At 46.4% G+C, this 16,866-nt stretch overlaps 2 protein-coding genes across 2 annotated transcripts in view; both read right to left on the reverse strand.

Annotated features, from left to right (window-relative positions):
- The window catches only part of LOC108031622 (dynein axonemal heavy chain 5), a 30,576-nt gene that overhangs the window by 3,782 nt on the left and 9,928 nt on the right, over positions 1-16,866 (reverse strand). Inside the window, exons 16-34 of the mRNA XM_050889264.1 lie at positions 16,669-16,841; positions 15,202-15,357; positions 14,831-15,041; positions 12,452-12,838; positions 11,802-12,387; positions 11,439-11,672; positions 7,776-10,453; positions 7,174-7,422; positions 4,898-6,635; positions 4,776-4,830; positions 4,443-4,540; positions 4,086-4,378; positions 3,509-4,001; positions 2,905-3,098; positions 2,686-2,838; positions 1,469-1,564; positions 1,351-1,407; positions 906-1,038; positions 71-851 (exon numbers count right to left, since the gene is read on the reverse strand). Of these exons, the coding sequence (XP_050745221.1) occupies positions 598-851; positions 906-1,038; positions 1,351-1,407; positions 1,469-1,564; positions 2,686-2,838; positions 2,905-3,098; positions 3,509-4,001; positions 4,086-4,378; positions 4,443-4,540; positions 4,776-4,830; positions 4,898-6,635; positions 7,174-7,422; positions 7,776-10,453; positions 11,439-11,672; positions 11,802-12,387; positions 12,452-12,838; positions 14,831-15,041; positions 15,202-15,357; positions 16,669-16,841 (8,238 nt within the window). The 3' untranslated portion in view covers positions 71-597. The remainder of the gene's footprint in view (positions 1-70; positions 852-905; positions 1,039-1,350; positions 1,408-1,468; positions 1,565-2,685; positions 2,839-2,904; positions 3,099-3,508; positions 4,002-4,085; positions 4,379-4,442; positions 4,541-4,775; positions 4,831-4,897; positions 6,636-7,173; positions 7,423-7,775; positions 10,454-11,438; positions 11,673-11,801; positions 12,388-12,451; positions 12,839-14,830; positions 15,042-15,201; positions 15,358-16,668; positions 16,842-16,866) is intronic.
- On the reverse strand, positions 1,605-2,222 carry LOC108031626 (uncharacterized). Its single transcript, XM_017105231.3, has one exon. It carries the CDS (start codon positions 2,120-2,122, stop codon positions 1,658-1,660), a length of 465 nt encoding a protein of 154 aa, XP_016960720.1. The 5' UTR covers positions 2,123-2,222; the 3' UTR covers positions 1,605-1,657.

Genomic DNA, 16,866 nt, shown 5'->3' on the forward strand with positions numbered 1-16,866 from the left:
AAATTGGCAAGGGAGGAGGCTTGGTGGTGTAAGACAAAGGTTTTTGAACTCACCTTAAATCAATACTTACGGCAATTTTGTTTGCACGGCTTGTTGTTCCTCGCCCAAAGAAGTCTGCAACAGGCAGAGTGACGCGTTTCCTTTTCCCCTACAGGGTAGCAGATGATGTATTTGGTTGGTCTGCCAATTCGCCACACCTTCGTAATATTAAATGCCAAAACAAGGAGCTTTTCCTACAAAGGTTTGCCTTTAATAAGCACTGCGATTTCGCTACTCACATGCTTAACTCTCTACGGATTTGGTGCGCTTTTTTGGGGGCACCGCCTAGCCGGATTGACCGAAATGGATAAGAGCTAATAATTGTGCTGGTTGCTCCCGAGTGCAAACAGTTTGCCCTGGCCTCACCCGAGGGCTTAATTAATAACGTTGTATTTGCGCCGGATTACACGAAACTTTAACGTCCACCCAACGAAAAAAGATAATTATCACAGGGCCATTAGGAGCCCCACTCACGTACAGCCGTTGACATGATGGCAAACAATGGCATGGCCATCGGGATGGGGACGAGGATGGGGCCTCGGGATCAGGGGTTCGGGTTCACTTGATGTCACAGAGCAGGGCCACGCCGCGCAGTGTCCAGTGCTTGGGATTGAATTCGGTCTCGAAATCAATCGAACCCACGTACTTCAAGTCGGTGCGCTGGGGCTTTCGGTAGATGGGGCACTCGTACAGCTTGGGATCCTTGCCGGCCGTCGTGTTTATCGCGTATATATAGATGACGGGCATCTGCTCGTAGAGCACCTTCATCTTGGACTCAATCAGCTTGCCGCTGCGGCGATCCAGGGAGGCGCCTGGAAGACACGGAGTTGCATTTCACTGGGTTCACCCTGGCCAGCCATACCCACCCTCCAGGAACAATCCGTGGACGTAGACCCCCTCCGTGGGGTACTCGGTGATGTCCTCCCTGTTGTAGCGCGTTATTTGATTCTGCAGCACCACCGAGTCCAGGGCCCAGCCTTTGTGGGCCCGCGTCACCTCCTAAGCACGTGGGGATTTTCAAGTATTACCGCAGACACAAGTAACACAAGCAGATATGCAAAGAAAGGGAGGAACAACAAGAGGAACCGTGTGAATAACCTTTGAGGTGGGGAATCGGATATGTCAATCAGACGGGGAAAAATGTGCGTTTTAATGGCAATCGCTCGGGCATAAAGGAAGTGCTCCACGACAAAGGAACCATTTTCACAGAACATCGATTTCTGGTTACGGCCAAGTGCGTTTGGTATTCATAGCCCGTCCGCTTATTAAGCAACTATGCAAAAATAAATTACTTCTATTATTATTACGCACCTGCCGCATGGCTGTGAGGAAGCCTTGGGGATTGAAGAAGCCGGTCATCCAGAAGACCTGAGGGGGGTTAATGGGATACAGTAGTTTATTCGTTATAATATAGTCCTCTTTAACTGACCTTGGGTCGATCTGTTGATATCCAAGTTCGGAACTGCCCATTGCGCTCGAGCAGCTCAGTGTACCAAAAGCCCAGAGTAGTTGACTCCCAGGATATCTGCAAGAGATTAGCATTTTACCCACAATAAGCATTTCACTTTTGAGGACAAGAGTATGAAAGGTTTTATTGCAATAACAAGATAGTAACGACTCATTTATCCAATGCAATGTTCATCCTGCGACAATAGTTCTCCATTTCCTCAAAGGAATTCGTGAGTCCGATGTTCTTCAGATTAAGGGGCAGCTGAAGACCAGAATCCTTGGGACAGAAGAACTGACTTAGCTTAAGGCCCCGCGCTATAGTAAACTCAGCGGTATCGAAGAGTTTGCGCTTCTGCTCAAAGGCCGACTTCCCCATGCGCACGGACTCTTCAGAAGATAAGGAAGCGCTTTCCTCGTCGGCTACAGAGTCTATTTGATAGTCTATCTTATCGTGGATGGTGTGCAATCTTTCCACGAGGGTCTTGGCGCTCATGCCTTTCTGGGACTTCGGAATCGGAGTGTCCGTCCGAGTGGCCTTCAGAAAGCCATAGGTGCGGGTGGAGAGGTCTTGATGTGACTGGTTGTCGATATTAAAAATGGCATCTTTCTTATAATGGTACTTGTAGTCCGACATTGTGTTGCGGATGGTAATATTTTCAGGTTTCTTTAGTGTTTAGTTCATGCTTTGATATGATATATGTATTTGAATGGTGTCCCTATTTTGATATGTTGTTGAAGGTAATCTCCAGGATAACTCAAAAGCCTATTGTTTTATCTTTTTTGCTTTGGAAATAAAATAAATTTAACCTTTTACTATTACTTTTTCTTTTTTTCTGTTTCTTTACCAAATAAAGTACGATTCTATTTTGAGGTATTAACAAGCGGAAACCTTTGTTTAATGAATTTTCCATTATTTTCCGCAGGTAACTGAATGTGATTAACAAGCTTTGGGGCGTCAAACGTTTTTACGCATAATTTACGGGTACTGGAACATAAAAGGCCAGCGCCAAAAATATTATTCCCTTGGTAGAAATCAAACGAAAAATGCTGAAATTTCCATATTTGGCAGGCAATTTAGACTGGCCTTTAAAGTGTTTAAAGGGGATTCAAGTGAAGAGCCAAAGTTTTGGCAGGAAAGCGAGGGTAACCACTTTCGTGAGGGTAGCTGTCAAAATGGAAAGTAAACCGTATACTCACCTTCATCCAGGTCTCCGGAATCCTGGCATCGTACATGGCATCGAGGGACTCTTTGAGAGCGGGACTCATTACAATGGTGCCATCAATCGCCAGCTTGAGGTCGCAGAGGCATGTGTGGACGCGTTTAATGACCCTTTGCATGCGATCGATTTCCTGCCTGCAATTAAACACCACCCGCATGATTACAGGGAATCATCGCTGAAGGACGGGCCGGGCTACTTGCCTAAGGAAAATGTTCATGGGCAGGAGGATGCCCATCCGCGTCAGGTTCTCACGCACCTCGTAGGCGTTGTACTGGGCGGGCAGTTTGCGGAGCATGTCATCCGCCAGTTGGTAGACGATGCTCTCCCGGGTCTCCCCGCCTCCGCCGCCCCCCTCCTTGGGCTGCACACTCAGGATGGTGTCGAGGATGCCTGGAGGATGCCGAATCAGAAATAAACAATCAAGGATTTCGGGGGCCATCGAATATGCTAATGCGCTAATGCCGGAGTGCCGAGTGCCCCGAGTGGGTTGCCGGCTGGCAAGGAGCAAAAGCTCCTAAATGGAGCACGGTTTACTCGGTTTATTGATTTCACACACATTTTAGGTGGAAATCACAGGCACGCCCCTTCCCGCATTGATTATGCAACAGGGCTTTACATTAAATTAAACGCATTGATAATTTATGACCCCACATAGGTGTCCATCAACGGCATTAAACTAAATATAAGAGGATTCTGATTCCGGTTGGGAGCGAAGGACGTTTCTGTCTCGGTTTCGGTTTCATTTTCAGTGGTCGCATTAAATTCGGATTTTTCGGGAATCAAATTCCGCCGCCACTCACCTTTGGCCGAGTTTATTTGGTACGTGATGTCGGCGTTGGAATGCAGGCCAAACACCTCGGGGGTGTCGTAGGCCGGCAAACTGTTGATATAATCGATGAAGCCTTGAAGACTCTTTGTACCCGGCACCTTGTAGCCCTTGTAGAACTCGAAGGAGTTCGAGAGCAGGGGCTCGCAGAACCACACCGAGGTGAAGGTGGTCAGGAGTCGTTTGTCAAAGTCGTCGGTTACCCTGCCGCCGTACTGAACTTCGCCAATCATGTAGACCAGGGTCTGCCAGGAGACCCCCTTCTTGGGGTCCATCTCGTCGAGGTGGTTCTGGATGAACTGCACGCTGGCGGCGAAGTCGGCCTGGTTGAACTCGTAGGGTATGTTCCAGCCCAGTGGGCCGAACTTGCGCCGCTCCTGGACGATGGTGTGCAGAAAGGCCACCGTGTAGAGCAGCGGGGGCCACTGAGAGGCGGATGTGTAGTCGAGGAAGTCCTGGGTGAACGACTGGTTGCGCCCCGGAAAAAAGATTGAAAATTAAATATTAAGCAAGCCAGCCATTCCCCCGGCTGAACCGAATTATTTGCCCACCTGGTAGCTGCGCTTTAGACTGGCACGTATCCCCTGTGGTGGTTCATTAGTGAATTTGAGAGCCATCTGCAGCAGCCCGATGGGGAACTCGTTGTGCGGCTCCGTCGTTACCCACATGCGGAAGGAGTCGTCTATGTGCTCGCTCTCCACCAGCATGTCGATTATCTCGGAGCAGAAGGGCAGCGAGAGGTGCACGTTCTGGAGCAGCACCCAGCCACCGATGGCCATCGATTCGATTACCATCTTGCGCGCATGGTACTCCTGCCCCTGGCCCATGGATACGGATTTGAGTACTGCGGGTGGAGCAATTCAAATGGTAAGTGGTTGAGGTAGGAAGGCTCTGATTTAAGAGCTTACCTATGCTCTTTTGCTTGGCCAGAGCTCCGATCTGGGTGGTCGGATCCGATCCTATGGACAGAAGGCACACGAAGGGCGTGCGAGGCTCCGACTCAAGCCTGAAAAGAATTTCCAATAATGCTAAACTCGATCTTATAATCTTTATGTTTTTATAAAAGCTATAATACTAAATAATTCAATATTTGATTGATACCCTGCCTATATGAAACGAGTTGATATAAAAAAATATAAAAAATATAAGCTCGTATGTTAACTTTCAAAATTGAGCATTTGTCATAAGGAGCCTAAAGCCTTAATTGTGTGCTATAAATCTGAATTCCACAGATATCTTACCACATCTCCTCCAGATCAAGGATTTGCATTTCGCTGTATTCGGGTCCCAAAGATTCTTGAAAAGTAACATAAGGAAGTATATAAAAATTCAAATACATCTAATGAAAATAACAGGAGCCCACCTTCTATGTATTTCTTGGCCTGTGAAATGGTGCGATCGGGACACCATGACCGGATGAGCAGCAGTTTCCGGAAGCCATCCAAGATGGCATTGTATCCGCAGGGGATCTCTTCGTTCTCCGGCTTCTCGCACTCGTACCAGCAGCGCCAGTCCCGCTCGTTCAGCTCGATGACCTGAAGGACAGTGGAGAAGGTCTCCAGCTTGCTGATCTCCACTAGATTCAGCCAAGTGATGTCTAGGATCCAGCGGAAAGGTTTCGGGGTCACGGCATTCAGATCCAACGAGGCGCCACCCTTGATGAAGGTCAGGAACTCCTCGTGGCTGATGTTTCCATTGTGGTAATCAATCTTGATAGCCAGCATCAAGGTGAATAATTGCTTGTGCCTCTCGTAGAGACTGCGATTGGTGAACTTATACACCTCGTAGGTCAAATATCGCAAAATAATGTTTATTCGCTCCTCGGTGACACTGGACTTGGTAGACTTGGTGATGGAGTGGTTGAAGATGACCAGGAATTGTTTAAGCGAGTTCTGGTACATGGCATTCACATTGCTCATTTCCACAATTAGGAAATAGAGAATCGATCCTCGCTTGGCCACGGCTCGGAATTCCTCGCGGGCCTTCATAATCTTACGCTCCGTGACTTCGGAGATCTTCAGTTTCTGATTGACCTCTTCCGCCGTGGTTTTGGTGACCCGCAGCACTTCAATCAGGGCTTCATCGTCCACCAGGGATCCTTGGGATGAGCTTAGACGGAGCAGGAGATTCGCCTCCAGTTCCTTCATATTCCGCTGATTCTGCATCACGGTCTCGAAGAGCGCCACCCTCTCCGCCTCCAGATCGGATTTCTCCATGAGGATGACGCGTCCCAGCAGCTGGTCCTCCAGCCCCCGCATGGTCACTGTAAAGTCAATGATCGAGGTCTTGGCACTGACCTCCGGACTAAAGGCCGGATTGGGAAGCTTGGTGGTGATATAGAGCATGAAGCCCGGCATCACATCGCATTCCTTGTCGCCCACCAGTACCTTCTCTATGCTGCCCGACTTGATGAAGTTCTTCTCCAGCACATTGTCGATTACAGGATCCAGATCGATGCCCACATCCTCGATCAGGAGGGGTCTTCCCAAAGACAAGGAGTCCTCCAGATGAGTACGGAAGTACTTGTGGTTCAGGGAGGTGATTTGCAGCTCGTTGCGATCCTCTTTGCACTTGATCCAGATCTTGCCCTGCGTCTGCGGGTCCACCAGCAAGGGATAGCTGCTGGACTTGGTGGCTATCAGGGCATTCTGCACCGACAATTCATCGTTCGGTAATCCCTGCAAGGTCCACTCCGACACCGTCGATGAGTCCACCAGCATGTTGATTATATTAAGTCCAGTGGTAAAAGGTATATTCTTCTGTTTAAGTATGCCCATCCAGGTCTTGATGAGATTGGCTCGGAATTCCTGGTTGTAGGGGCCGCAGTAGGAGAGAAATCCGGTGGCCAAGAGGACGTCGCCCACCAGTTTGCCCAGCTGAATCTTGAACTCCTTGCTCTGGTTGGTCCACCGGTGCTTCTCATCCGACAATCCGTTGATCAAAGCAGTTGCTGCCGTCATTTTCCTAAGGCAAACATTGGCCGCATCCGTTAATCTCTGCTTCTCGCCCACCGCCTTGTCGTACTGATCCTTCACAGCCTGGAGAGCTTCCTCGCGCTCCCGCAGCTGTTCCTCCGCACCTGCCAAGTCGTCCATGGCAAGCTAAATGAAGGATTACATGTAAATAAAATGTTTTCAATTAAAATGCATTGTTCAGAGAATCTTAAACTATAAAAAAACTTTAAAATTACCAAAAACGGTATTGATAATAATATAAATTAAATTCTTAAAAAGTCCCCATTAATATGCATTAACATGTTGCAATTTTTTCGACGAAATACGTTATTTTGGACTTAGCTTGGGTCTTAAACTTTCATTTCATCCAAATTATGGCAAAACTCTTTCAATTTTAAGCTGTTGTTAGGTAACAGAAACATGATTGACGAGCAGTAACTAGTCGAAGCAGCTAAATAAAATCCAAAATGAAAGTTAGCTGCGAAAAGTCGCAGATTATATACCCTAGAAATAATATTCAAACATTTTTGAATTATGATGATTAAAAATTGGTGCAATTTTGAGCCTATAGTTTTGTAATACAAAAATGTTTTGAAATAAATTATATAGGTACAACTTTTAAATTTTATAGTGCAAACTTTTCTTATATACGCATTAAACAGATTCATTTATCAACCAAATTTACCTTAAGGCGGGCTTCCTGCATTGTGAGATTTGCCTTCAGTGGCAACACTTCCTTGTTGACGCTGTGGAAGAAGGACATGGCCTTGGTCCAGGACAGAAGACCGGCGACGTCTCCGCACACACGACGTGCCATGTCCATGTTGTAGTCCTCCATGCGAAAGTACGGCTGCAGCAGATCGATCATCTCGTCGTTGATGGTATCCTTGGGATAGTTTTGCAGCTGGAGCAGGAAGGTGGCACTGGCCATCATCTGGGAATGAAGTGAGGGAAACAAGTGAGACTGCTATAGCCGAGTGAACCGACTATGATTTACTACTAAAGAAAGTGGATTAATATTCAGTAAAATAAAATACCTATTTCATAGCATACTTATGAGGGTTTTCTACATTAAGTTTGGTTCAACTAAAAAAAACTATTTATAGCATTTGATTATTATAGTTGCAATAATATAAGGGAGGTTCGATTAAGAGATCCCCTTTTAAATTAATTAAAATATTTTAAATTAAAAATAAATGGGAGGATTGCTATTGTGCATTTAAGTCCAGTGTATTGGCGGATCATAAAACCCCTAATTAAAGGTTCAAGTATTAGCCCCGAACCCACCTTCAAGGATTCCTGCCAGGAGGGCTTCGGGCAGGGTGTGCCCGCGTCGGGAATGCAAGGATGCAGCTTGCGCTTGAACAGGATCAGCACACAGTCCATGATCCGCATGATGAGATGTGGCGGACGGCCCAACTTGCGCACAGTGGCTATATGGGCCGGCTTGATCGTGTTGAGGGCGTTCTCGGCCTCCTCCAGGGCCGGCTTGGCCGCCTCCAGCTTCTCCTCGGCCAGCGCCTTCTCGTGGGCGATGCAGGCCACCAGGGCCTCGGCCTTGTCCTTCACGATAAGCACCTGGTTCTTGACGATCTCCGCTTGCATCGCGCGCTCCGTCACCTCCACTAGCACTGATTCCGCATTCTTGGAGGCTTCGACCAGCTCCTCCTCCATGACCACTAGATCCTTCTTGAGGATCTCAACCGAGGCGGAGGCCTCTTTCAGTTTCTCCAAGCCCGTATCCATCTTCTCCACACCGTCGCGCAGCTCTTGCTGCTTCATTTGATAGATGTTTTTGTAGCCGGCAATGAAGTTCAGATAAGATTTGGGTGTCACGTGCGTTGCGCGGCGGAAACGCTGGAAGTATTCCTGCGACGTTTCCGCGACAATGTCCTGAATGGAGCCGAGGGCATTGACCAGCTCCTCCTTAACGGCCGGCGTACACTCGATTTCGAAGTGGCTCAGAAAGTGTCGGGCAACCGATACCAATGCGTCCTTGGGCCACGGATGCAGCCAGTCAATGGTGCAGCCGGAGACCAAGGCGGGGAATCGCTGCACACGTGACCGGAACGTCTCGCCCACCGGCGAGAAGCAGAAGGCCACGTGAAGATTGGTGCAGGTGCGCGCCAAAAAGAAGTCCATCACACTTTCCGGGGTCGCTGTTTTGCGTTGATTCTCGCGTTTCATGACCGGCGTCAGCTCCTGCACGATTTCGGCCTGCTCATCGCGCGAGAATAAATTTGATATAACGCCGCTCGAGAGTATATTATTGAGATACTCGAGGAAACCTTCCTCCTTGATATCCATGTCGGTGAAGAGAAAGGTTGTGCCCTTGCCCTGAACACCGCAGGTGCGGTAGAGCAGCTTTAGATCCTCCAGAAAATTGGCCACGTTGTACGAACGCGTCAACGCAATTTGGAATGTCTTGTAGCCAGCTATGAACGATGCCAATTTCGTTAGCGACTGTTTTCCAGAACCGCCGACCCCGACAAGCATAACGGATCCCCTCGGATGCCGAATGATGCGGGAGATCTTCACCAGATGCAGCATTGCATCCGGGAAGAAAACCAAATCCATTCCCGACCCTCGCACCATTTCGTTAAACTGGGCGAGGAACATGACGAGACGCTCGCGGAGCACTTCATGTGAGTGGACCGGCTCGTAGACCTTCGGTAGCTCCATATCGGTATCCTCGCCCTCCTCACCCGTCGGCTCGGGGGCGTCGCGCATAAAGTCCACGAACACCGGATTGGGCAGGATCATTTGGGAGTGGGCATCGCCCAGTTCCTCGCGCACGAGACATGCCAGCTCTGAGCCGAACCACTCCTTGTCCTGGAAGGTGGTGAAGCGATCGGCGAATACACGGGTGCACTCGTGCTTCCACAATGCCATCAGGACACTTTCGGAAGTGATCACCGTGGATAAGGTGCCAACCATGCCCTGCCAAATGCGCGATAGATCGCGCAAACTAAACACATAGTGGAACTTGGCCGGAGTGGGCAGTAGCTTCTCGCGCGTGCGCTGCCACAGATGGCGGGTGACGACGATCAGCTTCTTGACCAGGCTGCGGATCTCGGGCACGAACCCCCGCTTGGCATTGTAGTGACCCTCACCGATAACGCGGAAGATCTTATCGATGGAGTCGTTGTCCGGTATGTTACAGTTGAACACGCAGAATTGGCGCTTCAGACGCGACGGTATGTCATTGCGTCCGCCGCCGGGCAGTCCCATGGCCGCCACATACTGCACATCCACGATGGTGGTGAAGTCACCGGGCTTCTCCAGACTATAGAAGCCCTTCATGTCCATCGATTGGCGCACAATTTCGTTGGTTATTTGATCGCCCCACTCATTGATCTCGGGCAAATTGATGTCGTCGATGAAGACAATCAATTTCCGGCCACCGGGTGGCCCGAAGGTGACACCAACGCGCTTCTCCACATAGCTTTCGATTGTGCGCTGGAATTGATACGGACTGGTCGCCGATGAGAAGTTAAAGGACCGACCCATGTACGTCTCAACGTTCATCTTCTTCATAAAGTTCTTCATAATGACGGTCTTGCCCGTGCCCTGCTCGCCAATCACCATCACGGCGCGCTCCTGATTGGCTATGGTGCCGATCAGGTAGTCGATGCGCACATTATCCACGATGGGCACCAGAATGCTCAGATAGTCCGGTGTGGAAAGCTCCGGATACATATAGGGGGTGACGAGCGTCTTCCACGACTGCCACACGCCCGCTGGAGAAACGAAGAAGTCAAAGATTGTATTCTCGTGGGCACTACCCTTGGGGTAGTCCAGCTGCGGGAAGGATTCCTTCACGAAGAGGTTCATTCTAACGCGGTCGCTAGTGGAGAGGTAACCGCCCAGGCCCCAGGCGAGCGCGAAGATGTACAAGCGGTGCAAGTGTTCCGGGGTGCAGGTGTCCTCCTTCTCCTCGATCGAAGTCTCCGGAGGGAGGTCCTCTGTGGGGTCAAATGTAATGGGGTTAAGGCGTTTTCAATGGACTGCACTAAGTCACATTCAGGAGTGTCACAGAAGCCTAAACTTGATTGAAAAATAATAAGAAAAATCGGAAAAAATGGAAAGAAACAAATTTAAGGCTTTAGGGAACTGAAGTAATTAAAAAGTAAACCTGTTCGAAATAAATTGTATACTAAAATCATAATAGGTTAAAAAGTTAGGATAGATTAGTAGTTGGGTTTAGTAAAAAAATGTATGTATATACTCTATTAGAAACGACACATTATAAATAGACATTCGAAAAAATAAACTGAACAAAACTTAAGATTATATTGAATAGTAAATACTGGTTGGTTTAATAGATGTTCTCCAACATCGACTTTAATAAACTTATTTAGATACTTAAAAAGAATGAACCGAACTTTAAGATAACTAACTGAAAGAATATTATTATATTTCTGATTAGGTTACTAAATAAATATTAGTTCAAAAGAGACCTCCATGACACCTCTACTCTATTAGTAACGCCGACTTTAAACTAAAAACTTTTGGACGAGACACAATCAACTAGTTGGGTTATTACATAAACAATTACGAGAGGACGAGCACAGAATCATAACTACGGAAGGAAGGAAGGAAGGAAGGAAGAGAAGGCCAATCGGTTGGGTACCCAGAATGGGGAACCCAACTGAGAGTTATAGATGTCAGTACACACAGATTAAGCATAGGCTCTAGGTCAGCTCTACGATTACGATTTTTCTTTTGTTAGTTACGCAACGCATTGCGGGTATACTTTACCGACAATCTGACTGCCAATCGATTGCCGTCGCGCCTCTTCGATTTGTTTTTGATGCTCTAAACGTTTATTGGCTGAAAAGTTGCAATCATTTGGGATGGGATTTCGGTTTTCTCGGGGTTCACATTTTACTGAACCGCTGGCTTTTGTGGGGTTGGGAATGGGTTAGTTAGTTAGTTGCTCTGACTTACCATCGTGGCTCTCCTTGCTGGACAGACTGACGGCCTGTTCGTCCTCTTTCTTAACAGGTATCAAGCCCTCCAGGATGAACAGCATCTGCTGGACAATGTTGCACTGCAGCACGGGCATCTGCAGCTTCACCATCTGCACTCCCCAGTTGTAGACCTCCACGAAGGTCTGATCGAAAAGATCCGAAAAGGTTGACTTCTCGCCAGGGGCACGATTTTTAAGCCAGGCCTGAACAACTGCAGAGACATAAGGATAATTGATTAAAATAATCATAATTATCAAATTCTAAATTAACTTTTATTTTATTTTATACAATAAAACCTCTCTTATTATTATTAAGAATTTGGTAAGAAACAAAAACTTACTCGGGCGAGAGTCCAGGCCAGATGAGCTCATGTACACCATTCCATTTCTGGAAACGGTGGCTGGTGAGGCGTTATCAATGTTGTGCGGCTCGAATATAATCTTTACGGTTGGCGCCATGGTCAGCCGATCGCCATTGGCCAGTGTTAGGGTCTTGTTGTCGTCCAGCACTGAGTTCAGGTTCTCTATCCAAATACTGTCCACCGGTCCGTCCAGAACCAACCAGACATGCTCGCCGGACTTTAGCTTCAGGGTCTTTCGCCACAGGGCCGAGAAAATACCATCCGTCCAATCATTTGTGGCCACGTCAAGCCGTCCAAACATTTGGGCCGCCGTTATTGCCTTGGGGTTCATGCGCATCTCGCGATGGTTGTCGCCCATTTGGGTCATGGCCTTCATCAGGGTGTGGATGCAGGTCGTCTTGCCGGCTCCACTGGGCCCGAGGGTCATGATGCCGTGGCGCACATTCTGGGTTTCGTACAGTTGAATCAGTTTCAGGACCCAGGGAGGATGATATATCAGGCTAGCCTCGTCAGTTTGCTGAAGAATGGCGGCCTCTAGCTCCGGGTAATTGGTTTTCTCAAGGGTCTATTGGAAAGGCATTCAAATTAACATATAGTATATTTAATAGGTTTAAATGTTTTATCATCACCTGATTGGGGAACAAATCCGAGACCAGGGACATAAAAAGTGGCTCGTCATCGTCGATCAGCTTGGAGAGATTCATGTCGCGCAGCACCCTCATCACAATGGTGCTTTCGGTGTCCTTGGAGTTCCTGCGCTTGGCAGCTCCTAGAGTTCGCAGCACAGAGAGGATGTTTCTCAGACCGAAATCGTAGTGCACCTGCTTGGTCAACTGCTCCTCACACAGTTTGTACAGGGTGTAGAACTTTCTGGCCAGCGTAATGTTCTCCAGGAAACCGCAACTGGCCAGCTTAACTCTGATGATAATCTGTCTATCGGGCACCATCATTGCCACGGTGCGGAATTGGATTTTCAAATTTTCAGGCAGTTCCTTACGACCCGCATAGCCTGGGTTCTACAAGGGTAAAGGTGTTGTGGTGTTGTAAAATTATTAATTAACCAATTTATTATACTAAATTATTAGTGCTTAATTAAAAAATTGTATTTTAAAAAGCTGACATCATGACATAAGATGTACACTTTGGATTTGAATACTTAAGCATCGTTTAAAGGTTTTTTTTTAACTGGTTGAGTCTTCTAGCAACGGCAAAAAAGACTGAAGGTATGAAAATAGAGCCAAAGAAAATTTATCGTTTAAGAGCTCAACTGTTCGTCCAATTTTGTAAAGGTCATATGACACTGGCTTAGGTTTCCACTTAAAACCTCATGACACCAGTTTTTTATTTGATAAGCTGGCTAATTTGAAAACAAGAAAAAATGCATAGTCGACTCTTTACTTAGCTAAAGGGAGTGCGCGGGAGATGGGGATATGCACGCAGTAAATCGGCTGTTTTCGAGGTTGCACACTTTATTTGCTTATAACTTCTTAATCAATGGTCCGATTTAAAACATTTTTGGAATTTAGATGGGTTTTGATAATCAGAACCAAACCCTATATACCCTTGGTGTTAGTAAGTCGAAAGAAGAGCAAGTGTCACAGGGCCATAAGCCCACGCAAAATTCGGTCGTAAAAATAGGTTTCGGTCCAGGCATAGTTTATTTGAATTTAAGCCCACGGCTGCAAATATTGTCCTGTCCTAAGATAGAAATGTCACGAGCAGCAGACTAAACTGGAAATCGACAAAACGGCCAGGCGGCAAAGCGGATAACCACAACAAAGGGTTTCGTCATTAAACTCGTTCAAGTTCCGTTCCCAGTCAGCATCCATTTCTCCATTTGTCTATGCCGTAATCGTGTGCGACCCAATTCGGCCAGTGACATAATGGCTCATTAAAATAAAATGCTCTGGCTGAAAGTGTTATATAAATGAGCATAATAACTCAATGTGCAAATTAAAATGGAGCCAAAGCCTTCAAAGGATCATTCCCTGGAACTGGATGTAGATGCGGATGTGGATGTCTACTACATAGAGAAGTGTAGGATGGGATGGGCTGAGATGAGGTGGCGTTGATTGACATACGCCATTATATGCGGGGCGACGCGTCGCTGTGTTAACGCTAATCGCATTACCCGATCATAGTTAGCGTCACTTGTAATTAAACTACGCAAAGTTACAGTCTGTTCTTCTCCACTTTCTGCCTTTTCCCCACGGCAACTTAAAGTTGCCCTTTAACCTATATGCATAGTTGGATTCGGTTTTCCTTGTGGCAGCCACAATAGCCGAGTCGTGCCATCGCTTAAATGTATGCAAATACCCCAGCCTCGAGTCTCAACTCCAGTCGTCTCTTATTCCGGCCTTATTTTGGTTATTGGTTTTGGGACGCTTTTAGCCCGGCCGCCAAAAATGTCGTATGTGCTTCGGTAAATTTTATTACGGCTTCAGTTGAGAAAAATTGTACATGACTAATAACGTGGAATTATGTGCGTGAAGAGCCCGTCACTTCCATTTTGCGGAACGTTTCAAAGGCCTACCATCGATTGGGGGTAACGACATTTTTTAAATTTCACAGACAAGATTACGTTGCCCTTCAAAAGAAAATGACTTTGAACCGGAACATTTTTCGTTAGATTCCTCAGCAAAATAAAGAAAATTCCAAGGCGAATATTAAAAACTATTTTTAAATTCCCTTTCAAGAAACCATGTTCTCTTTACAATCTAGAAAATTACAGAGCAACATTTTGTTCCGCTTTAGTTCGTTACCCATGTCCCCTTATATTAACAGCGTAAAAGGGTATACAATTATTTTAATAAATACTGGAGCTGCACTCTCTCTTCTTTAACGCCAAGTTATTTTCGCTTTATGCTCCGGGAAATTGGATTTAAGAAAAAATACAAACAGATTGTCGGTGCACTTACGTGTGGGTGAGCTACATACGTGGTTGTTTTTTGAAAACATGACTCTGTGACTGAGATAGGTGAGGTCAACGCTTAAAATGCAAACATTACCATAGTTATGAATATGCCGAACTCTGGATTCATTTCAATCGTATCGCCATCTGTGAAGAGGAATGTCTTCCTCTTTTCCTTTTTGGCGGTCAGGACGACGGCCACTTGTTGGGCGGCCACGGATAAAACCGGAAGTTCGATGCGGTTGAACTCATCGAAGCACCCCCAGCTTCCGGACTGAGCTAGGCCCTTGTAGATGCGACCCAGACCCCTGGAAAAATAAATACATTTAAGTACTCGGAATCAGGATCTATTAAAGAATTAACCACCAAAAGCCAATTTGAGTCTGAATTTAGGGAGTACGAGATTATTACTTGGAGTATTAACAATTTCAAAACTATTTTTATATTCTATATATATTTTATCTATACCTGTAGTCCATTTGATCGGAGCAGTTAAAGACGACGACATATTTGGCCAGGGTTTTGCCCATATCCTTGACTGTCTCGGTTTTACCCGTTCCGGCTGGTCCACATGGAGCCCCGCCCATGGACAAGGTGAGGGCCTGGGCCAGGGTTATGTAACAACTGGGGGAGAAAAAGTTCAGGCACCGTGATTTAAAAGGAAACTCTGAGAGGAGCGTTCGCAGCAGCCTATTAAACGTCATCGCAGTCAACGAAAAAAAAAAACAAACTTCGCTTTTTGAATATCAAAAGCAGTGCTCCTAATACTCGCTGACGTCAGACGAATGGGAAATCTACAAGGAGAGATCAAGAAACGAATGCAAAGCAGGCTGCCTGCAGATGCCTCTGGGAAAATAGCGCCACTTTGCAGATTCCCCCAGTCTGGTCTGAACCAATTGCTGGCTGCCGCAGCTGTCAAAACTTTATTTATGCTCCGCTAAGTGAAATTTATCTTCACGGGCATGTCAACGTCGCCCCGGTTCCACGGTCGGTTCGTCTTCCGCCGCCGCAGGACGGAATGGGATTCCGCGAAGATGCGGCTGTCTCCGCCTCCGCCGTCATTGACTTAAAGCGTCTTTAAGGGCTGCCAAACGCTGGCTTCTATTGTTTCCAGAGCGGCATTCCAAGGTGGGCTGCACCTCCTCATCCTCCTCCTCCCCTCGGCCACTGAAACTGCCACGAGGAATGTGCGGAGCACGTGCAGGCGGTTCCCATTCAGGCATCCCAGGCATGCGAAAGTTTATCATTGAAAGACCGGACAGCAATGCCGGAAAAATGCCGGGAATACAAATTAAACGGCAGCTCTTGTAGTTATTATTGGTAACGAATTATTGCGAAGCCTACAGAGTTCGGAAGACAGAGAACTCTCTTGGGAGCAAGTATTTTACTGGACCATTAGGCGTATTCGTGATATTTAAGCATATCGAAAAATTTTTAACAAGTCCAAAAACCAAATCATAAAAAGCATTGCTAGTTAGAGGAAAAAATGTCAAATCTTTTAGAAGGAAAATTATTTAAGACATTTATACGCCAGTGGATATGAATATATAATATGAACTTCTTGGGGACTGCATGTCGTATACTTAATATGTATGGGTATCGAAAAACATTTACCATCGAATAAAATAAATTATTATTAAGCAAACGAAATTAATTTGAGAAAATACTAGATCTTCGAGGAGTGAAATTATTTTAGATATGTATTTGCTAACATCAAGGACCAAGAAATGAAGTAAAAATGAACTACTTTTAAATGGAAACTTAATTCATAAACAATTTAAACCACTTTTCACCATCACCAGATGAAACAGTATTCAGGAACCAATGCAACAATGGTTAGGAAGAATTTATAAAAAGGTATCGAATATGTAACTATCATAAGGAAACATAACAGTATAACAATCAATAAAAAATATTATCAATATCATGTGTTACCGATCTGTTAGAGGTGTAATAACCAAGCGATCTGTACAGCCGAGATATTCGTTCTGGTAGGTAAAGGTGACATCCGTGACTGAAATCCAGGTCTTATCCAGATCTTCTTTAAAGTAGAAACGACACTGCTTAAGCCACTCAAAGTCGTTGGCTGACTTGATGTTCATGCGGCACTGGAGGATATTTTCAATGGATAAA

Source organism: Drosophila biarmipes, chromosome 3R, assembly GCF_025231255.1.
Source record: "Drosophila biarmipes strain raj3 chromosome 3R, RU_DBia_V1.1, whole genome shotgun sequence".
Classification (NCBI taxonomy): Eukaryota; Metazoa; Arthropoda; class Insecta; order Diptera; family Drosophilidae; genus Drosophila; species Drosophila biarmipes.